The sequence below is a fragment of the Paramisgurnus dabryanus genome, chromosome 19 (genome assembly GCF_030506205.2).
Source record: "Paramisgurnus dabryanus chromosome 19, PD_genome_1.1, whole genome shotgun sequence".
Classification (NCBI taxonomy): Eukaryota; Metazoa; Chordata; class Actinopteri; order Cypriniformes; family Cobitidae; genus Paramisgurnus; species Paramisgurnus dabryanus.
In genome coordinates, this window is record NC_133355.1 from 24,848,210 (window position 1) to 24,868,738 (window position 20,529).

The 20,529-nt window shown below is 38.3% G+C and overlaps 1 protein-coding gene across 2 annotated transcripts in view; it reads right to left on the reverse strand.

The window, feature by feature from the left end:
* Nucleotides 1-20,529, reverse strand: part of gabbr1b (gamma-aminobutyric acid (GABA) B receptor, 1b) — a 148,070-nt gene that overhangs the window by 90,327 nt on the left and 37,214 nt on the right. For both annotated transcript variants that reach the window (XM_065293708.1, XM_065293717.1), the window contains exons 2-3: nucleotides 7,304-7,387; nucleotides 73-137 (exon numbers count right to left, since the gene is read on the reverse strand). In XM_065293708.1, coding sequence (XP_065149780.1) covers nucleotides 73-137; nucleotides 7,304-7,379 — 141 coding nt within the window. In that variant the 5' untranslated portion in view covers nucleotides 7,380-7,387. The remainder of the gene's footprint in view (nucleotides 1-72; nucleotides 138-7,303; nucleotides 7,388-20,529) is intronic.

Below are 20,529 nucleotides of genomic sequence, written 5' to 3' on the forward strand. Positions count from 1 at the left end.
CACTGATATAACCTCTGTAATATATAAACACACATGCAGACAAAACAAAACTCACAAACATATGCTCCATACCTGCTCTTGGGTCAGACCCCTGTATCTTATCCCTCCATCACGTGGTGGGCGAATAATGGCACAGCCTGAACAGACATAATCAGTGTAAACAGTTTCTGGGTTAAATGCATATGGGACACCATTTATCTTAAACGAGCAACTGATACTTTAATATTCTTAATTAAATAATAATAATAATAATATAGTTAATTATGTTTGGTGGCTTTAAAATACAGTCTGATCCTTCTAGACACAACAAAGATATTTGAGGAATGTTTTTAACTAAACCGATCAGAAGCGCTATTAACTTTCAAAATATTTTTTTCTATTATGAAAGTCAATGGTGCTTCTGATTGGCTTGGTTACAAACATTTCTCAAAATATCTTCCTTTGCATTCATCAAAACAAAGAAATGTATATAGGTTTGTAACAACCTGAGAGTAAATGATGACAGAATTTTCATTTTTGGGTGAATTATCTCTTTAAGTCGCTCCAAAGCCGCAATACTCATTTTTACCATTAGGTGGCACCCTCTTCTTAAAAAAAATCTGTGCTGGCATTGAACAACTAAATTAAGCAACAGTGACATGATAAACCCGCCTAAGGACGTTTTTTTCCTCTCTTTTCCTGACACTATAATTGAATAAGAAGACACAAAAAATTATCATCCAGTTGACAAAAAAATAGCTAAAGCCACCTTTAACAGCAGCAAGCAGCACCCAAATGTAACATTTCGGAGCAAAATTTTTCATTACTTTTAGTCATTATGGCTTCAAATGTCTGATTCTCCCTTGGGCTCAATGTTGTGCCTGAGATTTGCTATCAGAAAGAAAGAGCTCTGTTGCTGTAGCCTGTTATTATAGTCCGCTTCACCTACAGTCTATGTAGTTAATTACAGTCATCATCAAACGCGGTAGCCATGGACAGCAGAGACCAGCAGGAGTGTGCGGTGTGCGTGTGTGTATTGGAGTGATCCTGTATGTATGTATATAATGGAAAAACATGAGCAGAATGGTTCTCCTATAGGCAATTGCTATTGGCTCATTGTTGAAGAGGTGTTTGAAATGCCAAGCCTATCGTGAGCGATATGTATTCTGCTGTTGTTTGGTTGCCGGTGTATTCAATAAGGCCACATACACGCTGCAGTACGATGCACTTCTCTTCTGTAAGCAACTATTTTGCTGCAGTAAGTACAGTAAGTTGACTTGGTCACTTAATTATGCCAACAAACTGTTTTGAGTGTGAATTTTAATTTAAACAATACATACACAATAAAAACGGCCAAAAATAGCTGTCACTTTCAAAAAGTACACCTTTGCAGTCTGCACCTAAAAAGGTCATATTGGGAACTCAAAGCAGGCACAGCTGCAGAATGAAATGACTGAGGGGGCACTTGACATTTTTAAGGGGGCTTAACATACAGATTACTTGCTTTTTACAGATTTTTTTCCTAAAATACAATATTTGCATAAGTATAGACCTTTTGCGAGTAGACGTCACAGTTACGTCACTGCAAGCTGCGTGCACAATGTGGTGGCAGAAAAACAATGGAAATGAATTAGACACAAGTGAAACGAGCAAGACAACTCACTAGAAAATGTCTTGTTGTGCTGTTGAGTGTCAAAATAGGAATGCCAAAAAAGATGGCCTTCATTTTTATAGTATACCATCATCGAAGACACCATTTGAAGATAAAAGTAGGCGTTTATGGTTGCAATAAGCTCTTAAACGGACAGACTGAAGTGATGAAATCATTTGGAAATCTTATAATAATTACAATAGAAAATAATTAGAGAAGATGTCCGGTGTTCTGTCTGTTTCCTCTATGCATTTCTTATAGCGTTTCATCACGCATAATTTATTTAGAAGGAATAAAGATTTGAATGAGTTCATAATATCAATAATATAACCATTTATTAAATATTTCATATTTTTTTTCAGTTTTCTATTATTTCTTTTTACCTTATATCTTTACCTATGTCTTCTTCCTGTTTGTTCTAAAATTATTATGTTTATATACTTAATTAATATATAAATATAGAACACACACACACACACACACACACACACACACACATGATGTAAAGTCTTATTAATATATAAACAGGCCTATACAAATTAATTTGTATGTAAACATAATAGTTTTATAATAATTTTAGAGCAAACACGTAGGCTATAAATATAGACGGTTTCATCGGACGCACGTGATACACGTCTGGATCCGAACCTTACTTCCGGTTTCGTTTTTTTAATGGTCTGACTAGTTACTAAACTGATCTCTTGAACGAATGCCTCGTCGAAAATAACAAATGTTTTGGTTTCCTAGGTAATCTATGTGTTGTTTTTTTGCTTGTTATATAAATAAACTATGTTTAAAGAACTTTGTTGTTATTTATTCTTAACGGAGTTTACCGGAAGTTACGTGCGGACCGCGACAGCCGCTTGTTTATGTTGTTTCTGCTGAAACGGTCTATAAGGAAGAGATAATAGAAAACAGAAAAATAATGAAATATTTAATAAATGATATTATATGATAGTATTGCTCTTACATGTACTTTAGTGATTCATACTATAAAAATAATTGATTTACCAATAAAGAACAACCCATATACATTACATACATGCACACATCAGTAGCCAAGCCATTTAAACTTTTAATTTATCTAAAAATAAATGTAAAGTGGTGAAAACGCTATAAGAAACATTACACTACAGAGAAACATAGGGGAAACAGACTTCGACAGAGCACCGGATCCATAAAAATAACAGTTTAAACACTTCACACCGCTATAGCAGAGCTGTCACTTTCTGCCACCAGTTGGGCTCCGCCCACAACAAAGGTCATCTCTGTTTGCAAACACGGAAAAGGTCTATACTGCACAGCTTACCAAACAGACGAAACAAATAAAATGTTAAAATTTGTATAAAAATCATTTATTTTTTTCGAAGATCTGTAATGTTGTTGATGTGGCATTGAATTTCTTCATTAATACACATTGTAGCTCCAACTTACTGAACTAATATCAAAACACATGGATAAATGTTGGATAAAACCGCATCCATATACTGTATACTAATTTAAAATTTACAATTTGTGTGCTTTTGACATGCCTGTAAACAAACACCTATGGGGAAAAGGTAGCTTACTCAAAAATAATGTTTTATTATACATATTGAATCAAGGTTTTTATAGTTTTGCATTTTACATAAATTTTTATTTTGAGTTATGACCAGTGGCAGCGCCCCCTTAAAGTAGGCCAGAGAGGAAAACTGCATTAAAGCAACACTATGTAGTTTTTTTTACCTTTAAATAATGTCTCTAAAATAATTTCAGTGATAGAACAATTTTTAACTGGACAAATTGTACTGTTGCTGCAACCTGAGCAGCCTCCTAGCTGCTACAAGCACACTCTGAAAGTGGTGGTGGAGGGTAGGAAACACAGCCCCGCCCCTCCCCCTGCCTGCAGAAGAGTGTCTGATACCAGGCACTGTTGCGCTTTTCAACCACATGGGGGAGCTGTAAGTCATTTTTACATGGAAACTACATAGTGTTGCTTTAAAAGGGTGGTTCAATGGTATTTCATGCATTCTGACTTATTAACACCGTTTAAGAGTTGTTTCCTCATGCTAAACATATAGGCAAAGTGTCAAAAATGCATTTACGTGTTACAGTGTGCTACAGAGTATTTCTGTGCCGAATGCAGTTTCGGAAAGATTTTTTAGATTACGGGCTCAGCTGACGTTTCAGGGGTTTCTATACGTATCATTTATTTTTAATAAGTATGATTTTAGTAAGTTATTGACGGGTGGGTGGGGTTTCAATCAGCAGAGATGCTAGAACTTACAAACAGCAATTCACGCGATAGCTTTGTTTACTATCAAGCCTTAACAATGGCATGAATAATGAAGTGTGTTTTTTATGTAAGGGGAAAAAAGCCAGCCTTATGGAAACAATGGTTATTGTTTGTTTATCTGGGGTAGTAGCAGAGTTTTGTGTGTGTGTGTGTGTGTGTGTGTGTGTGTGTTTATTTAACGCTGGTTTTCTCAACCGGGCCATGAGTTGCATGCGGAAAGTAAGACTTTTGTGTTATTTGGGAAATAGGCACTAAACTAATCTGTCTTTTATAAATCTGATTAAACTGAAGACACTTCGGAGATATAAAGGATGTAATACTACTCTATAGGTACTCCAGATTAATATCAGAAATGCAAAAACAGCTTGTGTTATGGGAGCTTTAACAGTTACCAAAAAATTAAATACACTTTATAGTGCAAATTAATACAAAATAAAATCTCGTTTTGTGAATGTCACATGTTCACCGTTTGTATCATTCCTCCACAGGTCGTTTTAGAATTAGGCTTGTTTAAACCATACGGTCACATATTTGTAACTGGAAAAAATCTTTTACCAGAGCAGATATTCACACACATTTAGCCGCTCTATTTTTTTCAAATGCTCTTTTAAAACACATTGTGTGTTTATTTATGTCACAGACACTAAAAACAAGCAATAAGTACTACGATAAACGGAAAATCATTAGTGATCGTCAACACCGCCCCCTTCAGATTTATAAGTGACAGCGTGACATTTAACAGGAGGTTGCATGCTAATAGTGCATCTATTGCCATCAAGTATTGGCACAGACTACAAACCAACTTCTTGTTATCACGTATCCTAATGGATATATAGTGGTATAAGCGCTCATGTTTCAGTCTGGAGCTCTTCCCACATCAGTTATGACATTCAAAACATTATCCTGGTGCTTTGAATCCATGGCGGAAGAAAGTAGTTATGCACAAAAGAGGCTTTTAAAGATACTCTGTTGTTGATTTTTTACACACTTGTTGTATTAATGCAATATGGCTTTCATAGTCGTGTAATAGGGCTCTATATCAGCATGGCTGTGATTGTCTCCAGTACTCTGGCCTAATCACAGCCGTGGTGATATAGAGCAATATCACATGACTACGAGAGCGATATTGCTTTATTAATATCTAAACGTCAGACAGAAGAAGAAAAATAAACACATTTTAATATATCAGCCAGCGTATTTAATAGCCTCTCTGATAAGGTCTCGTTTTTTGGTGTTCTGTTCACCACAACCCACAACAATAATGTTTTTTCAAAAATGTTTTGTCTCAGTTTTCTCTGTATTCATAGATGATAACCGAGGGGCAACCTTCCAATCTCTCTGATGAAGTCAATACCGAAGTGATTAAACTGAAATTCATCGACGTACCACTAGAGGCTGGCTCCAAAAGGGAATCAATTCCCATAGACTCCCATGTTAAAATGTCCAACTTTGCAGCAGAAAATAATATGTTTACAGCCTTGTACAAAAAGTGTTTTGGTCTGTATTGCTAATTTTGCCCCTCATGACAACTGTGAGGGGTGAATTTTTTTGTAACTCATCCGTTTAAATTATATTAAAGGGATACTCCACTTTTTTGGAAAACATGCTCATTTTCCAGCTCCCCTAGAGTTAAACATTTGATTATTACTGTTTTGGAATCCATTCAGCTGATCTCCAGGTCTGGCTGTACCACTTTTAGCATAGCTTAGCACAATCCATTGAATCTGATTAGACCATTAGCATCGCGCTCAAAAACTTTAAACTTGACTCTTCTGTAGTTACATCGTATACTAAGACAGATGGAAAATTAAAAGTTGTGATTTTCTAGGCCGATATGTCTAGGAACTATACTCTCATTTTGGCGTAATAATCAAAGACTTTGCTGCTGTAACATGGCTGCAGCAGGCGCAGTGATATTATGCAGTGCCCCAAAATAATCCCCTGCTATTGAAAGTAATCAAGGAAAGTTTTAAATATGAAAAATATCGAAACTCTTTGGTCATTTTTGAGTGATGCTAATGGTCTAATCAGATTCAATGGATTATTCTAAGTAAGGGATAATGTATAGGCAGCCGGTAGTTATCGCGAAATAAGCCCTGACAGTGTGATCAGGACCCGACCATTTTTTTGCCATATTAAACTATGTTATTACCTCAATTTAGACGAATTAATACATATTTATCTTTTTTCAATGCGTGCACTGTACAGCATGTTGTGAATGTGTTAGCATTTAGCCTAGCCCCATTCATTCCTATGGTACCAAACAGGGAAGCCACCAAACACTTCCGTGTTTTCCCTATTTACATGAGGAGTTACACCAGTAAGTATGGTGCCACAAAATAAAACTTTTTTTTGGTACCATAGGAGTGAATGGGTCTAGGCTAAAAGCGAACACATTCACAACACGCTGTACAGTGCACGCATTGAAAAAAAAAAGATATGTATTAATTCGTCTAGGTTGAGGTAATAACATAGTTTAATATGGCAAAAGGGTAGACTATTCCTTTAACTTGGGGAAACCTACTGCATTATCTAGGTGTTTATTACCTGTAAGGCAGTGATGTACATCTTAACTCCCTCCCCAATTTGATCAGCAGTCCGTTTTTTCCTTTATAATGATTTCAGCCAGCCCTGAATTAGTAGCAGTAACCCAAACATTACGATCAAGAGGGTGCAAGCTGCTCAAAATCAATAATAATCACTTGTATTACTTTGGTCAAATGGGATAAACTGTAGGCAGCCTGTAAACTAAATGGCACACATGATGTGAAGTCAGCGAGCCCATAGGGTGTCCCATTTGTCATTTTATGATTCAGTAGGCTCCTTACAAGCAGCCCCATTGTGTCCAACATACCCCCTGATGGCAGCATTTCACAAAGGGTGCAGGTTTCTTATTGACACTGCCAGGTGGTAGGAATGACTTCTGTATTCTGTTCACACATTAAATGATACTTAAATGTGGCTGTCAGTCACAAAACTTTGCATTGACTGTGTACACAACCGAGATAGATGAGGAGATATGTATAAGCTGACAAGAGATGTACCTCAGGCCATTCAACGGCCCATAGAACGAGACAATTATATATAAGGGAATAATATACATGAGGATTTATGTACTTATTATAGCTGTCAGACATCTAATAGTGTTGATATTGGGTTTCATTAGCCGTTCGGCTCGGGCAAAGCAGAAAATTTAAGATAGGAAAGATGCAATTAGAGCCGGACTGAGACGACGTGAGGAAAAATTCAATTCTAGATGCTGACCGGTGAATGAGGCCTTATACACAGCCAGAATATAAACACACTGCCAAAACCCAAGACAGTAAATTCAACACACATACAAAGAAACCTAAAACGCTCATGTAAGATCACACACATACAGATCACTCCAGTGTTACCTGCTGTTGTATTGCGTGACGCTGAGGTGAGAGAGAAAGACCAAAGGAGAATCAATGCAATAAATGAGAAGGCCATTCTTCCACCTGCAGAGCAAGAGAGAGAGAGAGAGAAAAAGAGAGCATTATTAGAAAAGGACAGGCCGGGTGTGAAAACAGAGGGTGGAGAGTGACTGTTTAAAGGGTGCGAGAGAGGATTCAGACGGATGAGAAGAGAGAGAAGGTGGGAGGGAAGGAGGCACGGGGCGAGAGGAGAAGCAGATCAGAAACGGCACTCGCGGACAGACGGCCCCTCTGAAATCTCTGAACAGCTGATCTCTTCTTCTAGATTCACAGTTAGTCTACCACGACCGACCAAATGAGTCACTCGCGGCAGGGTGCCTTTCCTTACTCATCCCACAGATCCGTTTCATATCTGCATCAAGGTGTGAGCCTCGCCCCATCAATATTCTCTTTCCACCTAACTGCTTTCCGGCTCAGACGCTCCCGCGAGCAGCAGCCGTATGCGAGGATGGGATGGACGTGATGAATGAGCATTTGTTGGTGTTCTGACAATATCAGTTTTGGTCGATCTGTATGGGTTTTGTTTTTAGTAAGCGATACCAAAAGGGTCCATTTAGCTGGGGGGGGGTTATCCCCACCTCATCCCCCCCTCATGATTAATGGTCATCAAACGGCCATAAAAATGGCCAAATATTAAAGTAATTTAATAATTAAGTAAAAACACTGCCACGCAAAAGTGCAAACAACAGTAAAATCAGGATTACTTTCAGCGCTTGCCACTCCTGTTACAATAGGTGACAGTGCGTCTAGGTTATGTGATGATCCTTTTTAATCCATGCCCAGATTTTCCAAATGTTGCTAAGGACCAAAAATCTATTTTACCACGAAAACAGCCAAATAATAAATGAAAAGGATTCCAAGCAGGCAGCATATCATCGTATTTGACAGGACCGCCACGAAACAAATTCAAGAAATATTACCATTGAGGATAAGACGGCAGAAATACAGTTGTTAGAATAGAAGGGAACTCCCAGAATGACACAGGAAAGCAAAAAAGAGGTCAAAAGTTATTTTCTTAGTCTGACATCTTGTCTACGTATGCTTGTATAGCCTATTTATTGTTATATTGAGAGTATGTTGTGCATTGCATTTTTTCTATGAAATATTATGATTATAAACAAGTGTTGTCTGGTGCAAAGCATGAAGGAGGAATGCATTCTGGCATGTACAGTTTACGTTCTGTAATTGTTAAGATTTTGAAATGAAGACCTCAAGAAGTGCTCTTCGATAAACGTTGGAGCTCATGGCCTTTAGTCTCCTTGTTAGAGCGTCTGACTCTCATGCCAGAATTGGGGTGCGTTTCCCAAAAGCATCGTTAGCCAACCAACATTGTAAGTTCACATCGTTTAACGATTTGGTGTTTCCCGAAACCATCGTTCAAACGAACATTCGCAAACTGCATCTCTAACTTGTGTCGTTGGAAAGACAGCTCTTGACCTGTCGTTAGAAGCATCGTTCCTTGTTATTATCATATGTAGACTTACGTTGATCGTGCTTTTGAACAAAATAAGCAAAAAACATGTAGTACAGTATATATCCATCAGTTGAAATATCTGAAAAAAAAATTTTATGTCTTTAAATTTGTAAACAGAATGAAAGCGCTGCATTTGAAAACTGCGCATGTGCGCAACCCTACGAGGTTTAAGACCCTGGAGAATCCCTGGGAGGAGTGACGTAAGAGGGAACTTGCGCGTTAATTAAATATCTTGAAAATAAAAAACAGATAACTAAATCACGATAACAAAATCAGTCTTCCGATGCAATATATGTTATTTACAGCAATAATCTGACATTAAATCGATTTGCACAGATTAATTAGTACTTCACCTCCCACGTGACATCATCAACTATGTTGTTAAACCAACATCGTTCAAACGAGGAATGTGCGACCAAGTTACTATGCTTTCGGGAAACAGTCGTGACAAGGTTGTACCCCAATAGAATCAGGACCTTCTTTTGATAGACCCGCCCCACACATACGCAAGCCAGGCAACAATCTTGGTTAGTAGACACGCCCCTTACTGCTGATTGGCTACAAGTGTGTTTTGGTACTCAGCTTAACTCCAAAGTTTTTTTCAAACATTATGCACTCCGCCTTTAAAGTCCCTATTAAATAAAAACTGACAATTCGTATTTTTTATACAATACTGCAGTGTTTTTAAACAATTACGTGTGTTTTTTATTTATGTGCTCCTCACAAACTTCAAATAAAATCTAAAAATGTAATTCTGTCCTCTTGTGTGACGTCAGCTAGATGGCTTGTACTATACAATACGTCACAACACGGAAGTCGATCGCAACTTCCGGTTCACAGGGACATTAAAGAGCAACTATGGTCTGATTTCCGATTTTACATTTCCTTTGGTGTATAAGTATGTTAACAATATGCAAAGGGTACAAACCCCAAAGTAAACGAGTTATCATCTCCAATAGGGCTGGGATAAACGTTTATTTTTTTAACGATTAATCTAGCGATTCTTTTTTCGATGCATCTATTAATCTAACGATTCATTTTATCAGTTCGATTCGATTATCAATTATCTCCCCATTAATTAACTAATAGCAATTTATACATGTTGATTTACATATCTGAATGTAAACATTTCAATATATGTTTATTGCTCTTGAAATTTCAAAATAAATAAAGACTATACAAGTACAAAATAATGCATTCTTAGTCAGAGGTAGCATTTCATAAAGCGTTTGCAGCTCATTCTGTGCTGTTTAGTAACAGTATAAAAATCTCAAGTTCAAATGACTTTATTTTGCATGCATTTATGAGCAAAACCTCTTCAATGTGCCTTTTGATGGTCACACAGTGTAATTTTTATAACTTGATTTGTTTAATCCACATTGTTTTCGTGCTGTTCTAGTCCATTTAATGACAGATATAAACACAATTAGACTTAAGAAGCACATATACTATTAAATCTCTTTCTCTTAAAGGAACAGTATGTAGGATTGTGGCCAAAACTGGTATTGCAATAACAAAACTTGTGGCTAAAACTGGTACTGCAATCTGGTACTGGTGGCCAATACACAAAATGACAACATAAACATCAGTTGAGGGCTGCAACTCCACTTTTTAAATTACAATATCCTGGCCGGACCACTGTTGTCAGTGATATAAGTATTTGAAATGAAAATGATTTCTTAATGTCTAGTGACATATCAGGGCCATTTTATGATTCATTGATATAAATTTCTTACATACTGTTCCTTTAAGTTTATTAAGATAGATGAGGACTCATTTACTGCTGTACAGAGAGTGAATGAAAACGCAGGTTTCTGGCAACAGTGTGTTTTTACATATTTCATTGCTTTTTGTTAAATTGCTTTAAAACACACTTGGCATCACATTCGTGATTTTATGGTAAAATGACACTCTTTCGCGTCAATCCACGAGCATTTAAACCATAAACAAAGCACTTTCACTTTAAATGAGCTTGAGCAGCGCAGCAGAACCCACGCAGAAACGATCACAGCACTGTTGCTACAGAGCCGCGAGCTCGCGCTCCTCATGCGGCAGGGTGCATGCTTGTTAACATGGGCGCTGAAAAAACATGCGCCGCTTACGCACTGCTCACACTTGCTGTGAAGCCGGCGTGGACTGGAGCCACTCGCGTTGCTACTACTCAAAACGGTGCCGTCTTTTTGGGTCTGACGAATCGACGCGCATATTTTGCGTCGACAGATTTTTTGCGTCGACTTCGTCGATTACGGCGACGCGTTGTCCCAGCCCTAATCTCCAACATAAATCTCTTTTCTTGGACTACAATAAACACACAGATTGGTGGGATGATGATGTAGACAACACCGACATTATCATAATTCCTCCTGCTTTGGACTCACAGTCTGTAAGTTAACTCCTGTTAGCATTGCATTGTGACCGAATCTTTCAAACATGGTAAGAAGCGTCACGTTTCCGGCTGACATCAGAGGTATTCAGACCAATCACAATGTACAGATTAGCTGGCCATTCAGAGACACAGAGCTTTTCAAAGCCAAAAAAATGTACGGTATGTGGTAAATAATGTTTTTTAACTATAAACCATGCAAACATGTTGTATTATACCAAATACACAAAAAAACATTGTTTTTAGCAATGAATTAGGTGCACTCTAAGGATACAGTATCTAAAAACTAGTGTGCTCCAAAACATGGACAAATGGACAATTTGCCAATATGGACCAACGATTTTTGCCGTCATTCTGCAATTCAGTTTCTCATCAGATTCCAGGCTGTGAGGTAAACAAAACACTACTAGCTCTAGTGGCCACTCAATATGCAATATACACTATCTTCCAGTTTAAGCAGAAATTACGTCAATGCATCGAACATAACTTTGCATTTAATTGCACTTCAGCTGGTCTTTAAAAATGTATCTGAATCTATCTTAGTTATATCTAACCAAAGTAGTAGCTTTTAAAGGTGCAATGTGGGACTTTTAGAAGTGATGCTGCTAAAAACCCCACACTGGACCTTTAAGATAATACAAACATATTTATACAAAACATTTTACTTTAACAGGTTTTAAGGTTTCAAATTTAAAACACTCTGTATGCTGTAACAAAAGACAAAAATATTTAGACTTTTTCTGGTTGCCAAACCCAGCATAAACTACACCTGTGGCCACTCTGCCCAAACACCTGTGTGAGCTTGAGGGAATTCATCCACTAAAAATAAGCTTTTTTGCTTGCAAATTTGTGGCAAACAGCACACTGTGTCACTTGCGCGATCATACACCATATTGTTGTTTTCACTTCCAGACTGCATTTCCCACCAAAACATAAGACACATCAGTAAAACCACATGATGTTGCACATTCAAAATCAAGCTACCGACCAGCATTTCATTTATCCAAAAATCCTCATTTTTAATGGCTACATGTTGTGTTAAAGTTGGACCCTGTATACGATGTTGAAGGGAGGGGAAACACTGAAAGAAAGACGCAATAGCAGGACATGTTCATATGCCACTGTAATGAGCGAGGAATTGCAGGGGGAAAGAGAGAGGCTTCAAAGAGCCATGAAACCACAGAGCGAAATCTAGGACAAAGAACCGTGGCCTTCACAAACTGACGCAGACTTACGTTCACTCACGCGAAATCTGATTAGACAGCTAACAATCATCCTGGACTAATCTACATAAATTCATTTTATTCAGATGACACGCTTATTTGAAATACAGGTAGCCATGCAACTGGATGGGCAGCAGGCTGTACATTTCCTGTAGTTACAATTCAAGCAATTTTTGAAGATTATTCACGCCTTCTAACCGGTCTCAAAGGAGTATGAATGAGCATATGAACCATAACACATTTCATCTCAGACTATAAAAGCAGACGAGGCTTTGCTTCACAGGAGCGGAGGTCTCGGCATAAAAGACAGGTTAGGATTAACTTTAGCAAAGGAGATTTTCATGAATGCAGTATATGGAGGGTGTAAAGAGAGGAACAAGCATTTCTACTGCCTACATGAACCACTGCTCTCTGAGAGGTCATTTACGCAGGGTGAATTCTTGTGTTTATGCCTAAACAGTTTTTTACGTTTGTCTGTGCAAACGATGATGTAATATTTAGCTCATAGGTGCTGTGTTTTAATGCGTGTTCAAGTTAAAAATAGTTTTAATAGGGAATGAATGTCGGTTCCAAAACAACAGACCAATCAGACATATCTAAGGACGAGATAAATATTTATCCAGGCAACGTTTACATGTAGTAAAAAAACGTAAAAATTGAAATTCAAAAATGTCACATACACACAACAAGTTCTGTTATTGTGAGTTTACACCAGCCGCGTTTGAGGTGTCTAATTTGCGTCTACCACGCCTAGTTTGCCGCTTAAACATTTGGAGTTAACTCGCTTCATTCACACGTGAAAGCCGCGCATGAAATTTTAGTAATCGAGACATTCACGCGGAAATTGGCATCATGGAAGGGGCTTCTGTGACTCCGCTCGCTTCCTGTAATCACGTCACTACTAGAGCAAGCTCCTGATTGGTTAACTTCGGCAACGCTCAATTTGCGCCATTCGCGAACTAGACGTGCGAGTGAAGCGGAATCACGTCTATCGCGCTGCGCTTAACACCTCATTCGCTCCACGAGACCTCCAGATGCGCCTCAACGTGTCTTCACATTGACTTAACATTAAAATCACTCACGCTTGACGTCTCTACCGCAGCTGGTGTGAACCCAGCTTTATGCAGATCCATGAACATGACCAAAAATGCTGTATTACGCATGCCAGGCCAGAAGAAGGAAAGAAACACTAAATGCCTACGCATTCTTCCACAGAGTAAAAAATAATTTAAATAATTTAGCATCTCACACTTTTGTTAAGACGGACAATGAGGTAGATTTTTTCTATAAAGCTGCAAAATTGGAGAAACGTTAACAACATAAACAAACGGCTTTTGCGGCCCAAATTAACTACCGGCAGACTTCCGCAAAGAATCAATAACAAGAATCAATTCCCTCTAAAGTAGATTATTTCTAATAACAAGCTAAATAAATGATCTAACTTCAGATCATAGCTAAACCGTATGAACTACTATACTGAGTTAACGTTACTGTGTAAAATGAATGTATATCCTTGAGTTCTTGCCTGGCTCTCTTCACACAGTGATCCATGCTCTCCGTCTCCCCTTGTTTTTAGCAAACTGATTTTTTTTATTTTCGACAATGTAATTGTCCCAGAGGTCAGTTTAGCCACTAGCCAGATTGATAAACAAACACAGCGCATAACCATGACAATGTGCATGTGTCCAATGAAACTGTCTATAAATTCAGTATCTTGAGCAGCACAAACACTGGGCTGTCATTGTTGTTTTGGTTAGACTGAATAAAAACATGTGCATGATGTCACCGTTCTCATTTATTCACAGTTTACAGTTATAAGACAAGGCGTCGTTTTCAAAAACTTGACCTTTGAAACCCAAAATGCCTTTGTTGCGTAAATGAACAGTCAAACTGCATGAACACTTTCCAGGTTTCCATTAAAAACGTTGTTGTGTAAAAGACCCCTCAGATAGGGTTTTTCTGTATTCTAGTTTAACTAGAATAGCATTGCATTAGCAGCGGAAACGTTCATGGGTTTGATCTCAGGGAACACACATTAATAAAATGTAAAGCTTGAATGAACTGATTAAAGTGCATAAATGTAAATATTAAAATACACTCTTAAAAATGGTGGGTTGTTTTAACCCATGGTTGGGTCAAATATGGACAAACCTAACCCTTGGTTGAAACAACCCACCATGAACAAGTGTATTGACTGTGAATATTAGCAAACGTTTTTCCACTATATCTAAAAATTCTTAAATTAATATGTATTTTCTTGATGAGAAAAATGACCAAGGAAAATAAGTCTAGTTTTAGACAAAAAAAAAACATAAGATTTAAGAGAAATTGTGCTTAAAACAAGCAAAAGAATCTGCCAATGGAATAAGAAAATTGTTTTATGAAAAAGTAAACTTATTTCAAGAAAATTTTTCTTATTCCATGCTTGTTTTAAACACTAATTTAATTAAAAGTTTATATTTTTTGTCTAGCTGGGCTGGACTTGAAAACGTTCATCGAGATCTGATTGGATCGTTTGGACTTGGGTCGTGTTGCTATTTGCTAATCGCTGCGATCTTTTCCCGGACCGGAAGTAACTGGACTGGAATTAAAGTTGACTAGAAGTAAAGAGAGATCATTTTGAGGAGGTGAAGAGATTTGCATCTTTGATTAAAGAGCACCTATGGTCCGATTCATGATTTTACATTTCCTTTGGTGTGTAAGTAGTGCTGGGCGATAATTCGATAACGATAATTTTACCGATATAAACTTTTTCGATAAAACGATAAGGACAGTTCGATAAGTGATCGATAATGTTTACGCACTGTGCGTAATGTTGCGCGAGCACTTCCGGATGCGGCACGCGCTCTTGGTTTACAATCACAGTGTCAGTTAGACTTGAAGGAGTGGAAGATGAGGCAAGTTATTCATTTATTAGTAGAGACCTATGATTTTCGCCATGCGGATAACGCGGACGGAATCATGGAATCCAAATGCGCGGAAACATTTTCTTGTGTGTAATGTTGGACGCGCAAACAGGGTTCGTCAAACACAGCAGACACAATAGGTGCAGTATACTGTACTTTCATTCAGCGTCCGCCTTGCGCACACACACATCGGCACAGCTTTAAAAGTATATTTACAGGACATTCACAAATTCAGGAAACTGAGGAAAAGCAGCAGATCCAACACTGCAGTGAATATAGTGTTTGCGTATGTGCGCTCCCACAGCAACGTGACACCCTTGACATCCATTTATCAGCGTGTATAGCTCGTATATGTATAACACACGCATGATCACTGAACTAAGTTTTCTTTCTTGTTTAAGTGAACATAAACAGCTGTTAGTCAGTATATTGAAACTTAAAGCAGTCTGTCTTGGGTCTTAAAGTGACAGTAGTCTGCTGCTTTTGTGTCAGAAATGTGTTGATTTCATAACAAATAGATTTACATTTAATACAGATGCATTAAAACAAGATTTTAGTATTTGTATTTGTCATGTTCTGAATAAAAAGTAGTTCAAAACCATTATTAACTGTCTGGTTTTTACAATTTTCATTCAGGAGCAAAAATCTGCCTTTAAATTTGACAGGAGTAAAGATTTGTTATTTATCATGATAATTATCGATATCGACTGATATGGAAAACATTTTCTCGATAATTTTTTGGGTCATATCGCCCAGCCCTATGTGTAAGTGTGTATTAGTAAATGTTTACGATATGCAAAAGGTAGAAACCCCAAAGTAAACGATGACGCGAGTTATCGTCTCCAACGTAAATCTCTTTTCTTGGACTACAACAAATACACGGATTGTAGGAAACAGTTTACATCCTAGGTGATGTAGAAAAGACCGACATTATCATAATCATAGTCAAACGGTTTGGCACGTATGGTTGGGTTGCGATTGTGGTGCTTTCGTGTGTCTTGTGAATAGTATGCCATACCGACCCGTTTGCCACTGAACCTGCATTAACGACGACAGTGGGGCCTCCAGCCTTAGTCAAACGGGTTAGCACGTATGGTCGGGTTGCGATGTTTGGTGTTTTCTCGTGGTCCTGTAAATGGTATACAATATAGACCCGTTTGCCACTGAACCTGCATTAACGACGACAGTGGGGCTTTAGGCCTTAGTCAAATGGGTCCTCAGGTTTCATTTTCTCTAAAAGATCGGAAGGTGACCCTTAGTTACCATACAGTATATACCCTCGCATTGGGCCCCCAATTTGCTAAATCCTCAACTGAGGATAATATAATTATGCCGCAATAGTTAGTCTGTCTGGAACTAAGCTGAGTTAAACCACATCACTGTGTGACACTTCAATACATATGAACGGCCGCTACGCTAATACGATTTTGTTTTTCTCTCCCTGTCTCGTCCTCGACCCGAGGACCCAGACCCAGTCCCGGTAGATGTGAAAGTCGGCACACCTCTGATCTACTGGCTGTCCTTCAACGTTATGCCCAGCTGATACCTGACCAACGATCACCGGCAGAACCGCTTAATCTCCGCTAAATCTCCATTTCCGTTCTCCCAAGGGTTTTTCCCTCCTAGGACTTATTTTTCCTCGGATAAAAGCCCGGGTTTTTTTTCTCCTAGGGGGTTTTTCACCCCGGGGAGGCAGTCTTTTTGGGCTTTACTTAGCTTCCTCTTCTAGACGTTGCTTTAGTAATACGTGCAATTATAATATTGAGTCATAGCCGCAGCAAATTTAACTGCTCATGCTATCATGTATTTTGTTGTGCTATCTGTCGTTTTTCTATGCTTTTCACTGCTTCTATTTATGTAAAGCTGCTTTGAAACAATTGACTTTTGTGAAAAGCGCTATATAAATAAATTGAATTGAATAATTCCTCCCGCTATGACTCACAGCTTGTAAGTTAACTCCTGTTAGCATTGCATTGTGAGCGAATCTTTCAAACATGGTTAGGAGCATCACATTTCCTGACATCAGAGGTATTCAGGCCAATCACAACCTACAGATTAGCTGGCCAATCAGGGACACAGTGCTTTTCAAATCAATGAGTTTTACCCAATTTAAGAGCGTTTGAGGAAGCAGTATATCTGGACCTAAAATGTACGATATGTGGAAAATAATGGGTTTTTTTTTTACCATAAACTGTGAACACATTATATTATACCAAATACACACACAAAAATAGTTTTAGCAATGAAATAGGTGCCCTTTAAAGTTATTTGTAAAAAAAATACACAAAAATACACAAATAAAAAATTACAGTTTTTCATTTCGATTTCATTGCGACTTTAAAAACAGCCGATAGTCATGGCCGATATATTCTGTCAATCTAAAGAGAACAGGAAAATGAATTTGAGTTCTGTGTATACAAAATGTAAAGAAACAGTTTAATGTTCAATATTAATGGTTATTATATGAATTAATACCACTCAGAAAATTTAATCTTCAGAATTTAGTTAATATGACCACCAACCTATTGGCATTGGCAGATATCACTCTGAATAATCGGCTATCGTATCGGTGACAAATTTAAGATCAGTGCATAATATTTTTGGTGCGTTGCCTGACTTTTTTCACATAGATTGTTGCAATGCATTTTGAGATTGCCTAATGCATATAGGGTACACATGATGCATGCAATAGACTTTGGTTAAAACAAAGAGGTTGTATAATATCTGGGAGGGTTTTCTGTGAGCAGTCTTTCATCTCACTAGCTTCAGCTGGCAAGCAAACTTGTGTAATTTGCTGTCTTTCTTGAAAGCATCTGCTGATTGGCTGATGGCACTATAACAATGCACAAGTGTTCCCAAACCTCCCGAGTGCCTTATTGGCAACCGCCCTAAGCACCGACGTAAAAGTCAGCGGACAGGAAAAATATAAAAAAAAATTTACAAGCTTTTCGAAAAAATCGGAAATAACAATTGCACAAAAGAATGAGTACGATTAGCCCTTGGTTATGCTGGACACAATGCTCAGACAAACAAAGCAACATTTTGACAGCACCACTTTTAAGGGGATTCAGTCTACAAACAGCTCACGTGTTGTTGTCTGTGCACAATAGGCAAAAGTAGTAACACTGTAAAAACTACAGTACACCTTTAAAATGCTGTCTAGTTAGAAGGCTCACCAGGTGTTGGAAAAAAGCTGCTGTCTGTCAAAGAGTCTGATGCAGGCAACTGTGCCTGTGAAGAGGAGCTTTGACTTGACTGCTGCTTTGTTATGTGAAAATGAAGCTAATGAAAAGCGTTCGTTGCCGTGCTGGGTGAACTCACACACACACACACACACACACACACACACACACACACACACACACACACACACACACACACACACACACACACACACACACACACACACACACACACACACACACACACACACACACACACACACACACTCCCACAATAGCATGAAGACAAGGACTTTACCTAAGGCGTAGCACTGACCACTTGGTTTCAAGCTCTCTCGCTCTCTCTCTCTCTGCATCCTCATAAAATCACTGTTTTTCTCTTTCCTCACTATTCACTTTTATCTCCCCACAATGCAATTACTCTCATTTTCTTTTCCTTCATCTTTCTAACCGGCTTGTCTCATGAAAACAGCAAATCTTTTGCTCAAGCACCATCTTCTCATTATACGCTGTCTGAATGCTATACAACATGCTAACATTTCCTCTATGCTTCACTGGGTGCTGCTGGATATATCATTTTTTATCAATAATCCCCCACATTGTTTTTATTAATGTCATCCTTAATGTGCATCTACCATCAACATCCCTAATGGATGCTGATTCTTGCTATAAAAAACAATGGCTGGTCTTAACTGGTTCAACCAAGTTGTTCACTGTGCCTGGCCAAGCTGGTACACCGGTGCTCAGGTGTTGTATCTATTCTGACAGCTAAAAAGTGTTTAGACCCTCTCTAAAACCAGATTAAGAACTCCTGTAGGACCAGGCGTAGGCCGGTTTATGCCGTTTTTCAGCAAGACTGAAATCATGGATGTAACCGAATATTGAGGTGTCATTGAAAAGCCTTTACTACTAAAGCACTAATCTAAATATATTGGTGGGGGTTATGGCTCTGATTGACACATTTACACACACACACACACACACACACACACATGCAAATTCAATCAGATGCATTTGCAAAATGACAGGTTGGCAATCTCTGTACGGACACTGAAGGAAAAGCGCAGCTCTTTTCGACTGAAACCAAAAGCCGAAAACTGCCTAATTCTGTTGCCAGGCAACCATTCATGTACTCTCCTTTCCTTCGCTCTTTGACTGCTGTCAGACTTTCATGATGTTTTAACCCCCGGTGACACACCGTCTCCCCATCGCCTCTGCAAACAAACCATCTCACCCGTCTGACTGCAGAGGTGAGGAAAGAGCTCGACGGTTGGGCCGCAGCATCTTATCAGCACCTAATCCAGCGTAAAATGTGTGAAATAACAGTTCACGCTTGTGCTGCTAATATTACACAGCACAGAAATAGTATACACAAAAATAATAGCAAATTAGCATGAAACTTAGCACCTAACAATGGACAGGGTTAGCAGCGTGGTGGATGTTTTGTTTACCTGTAATTGGTAGCGCTTGCTAAGGTTAACACCTAATATTGCTCACACTTTACAACAAACCCCAACTCTAAATATTAAACTTTATTGCATATATTTTTATTATTGCAAATAATAACGATTCTGTATTACTGCGCAGCACCCAATTCTGTTGCTGTTCACAGTCAGTCAGAGGCTATTTTTTCCAGGGGAAGGAAGACTTTTAGGGGCAGTTTTCCGGACAGGGATTAGACTGGTCCTAGGCTAAAATAAATGTGAGCTGTCCAAACTGAAAACAATTTGCACTGACATATCTTAAAATACATCAGTGCCCTTTGTTTAGTCTCAAAATGCACACAAGTAATGTTTTTTAGTAAGGCATGTTTGTTAAAACTACTTATATTTCCTTATTAAACTTAGGCCTAGTCCTGGTTTAGGCTAATCACTGTCCGGGAAACCACTCCTTAGGGATTTTACTTTATGAAAGTTGTTTTGATGATACATATTTTTTGCTTAAATATTATTTGTATTGTGTAGTAACCATTTGTATAAAGCAAAAAGGTTCTTGAGG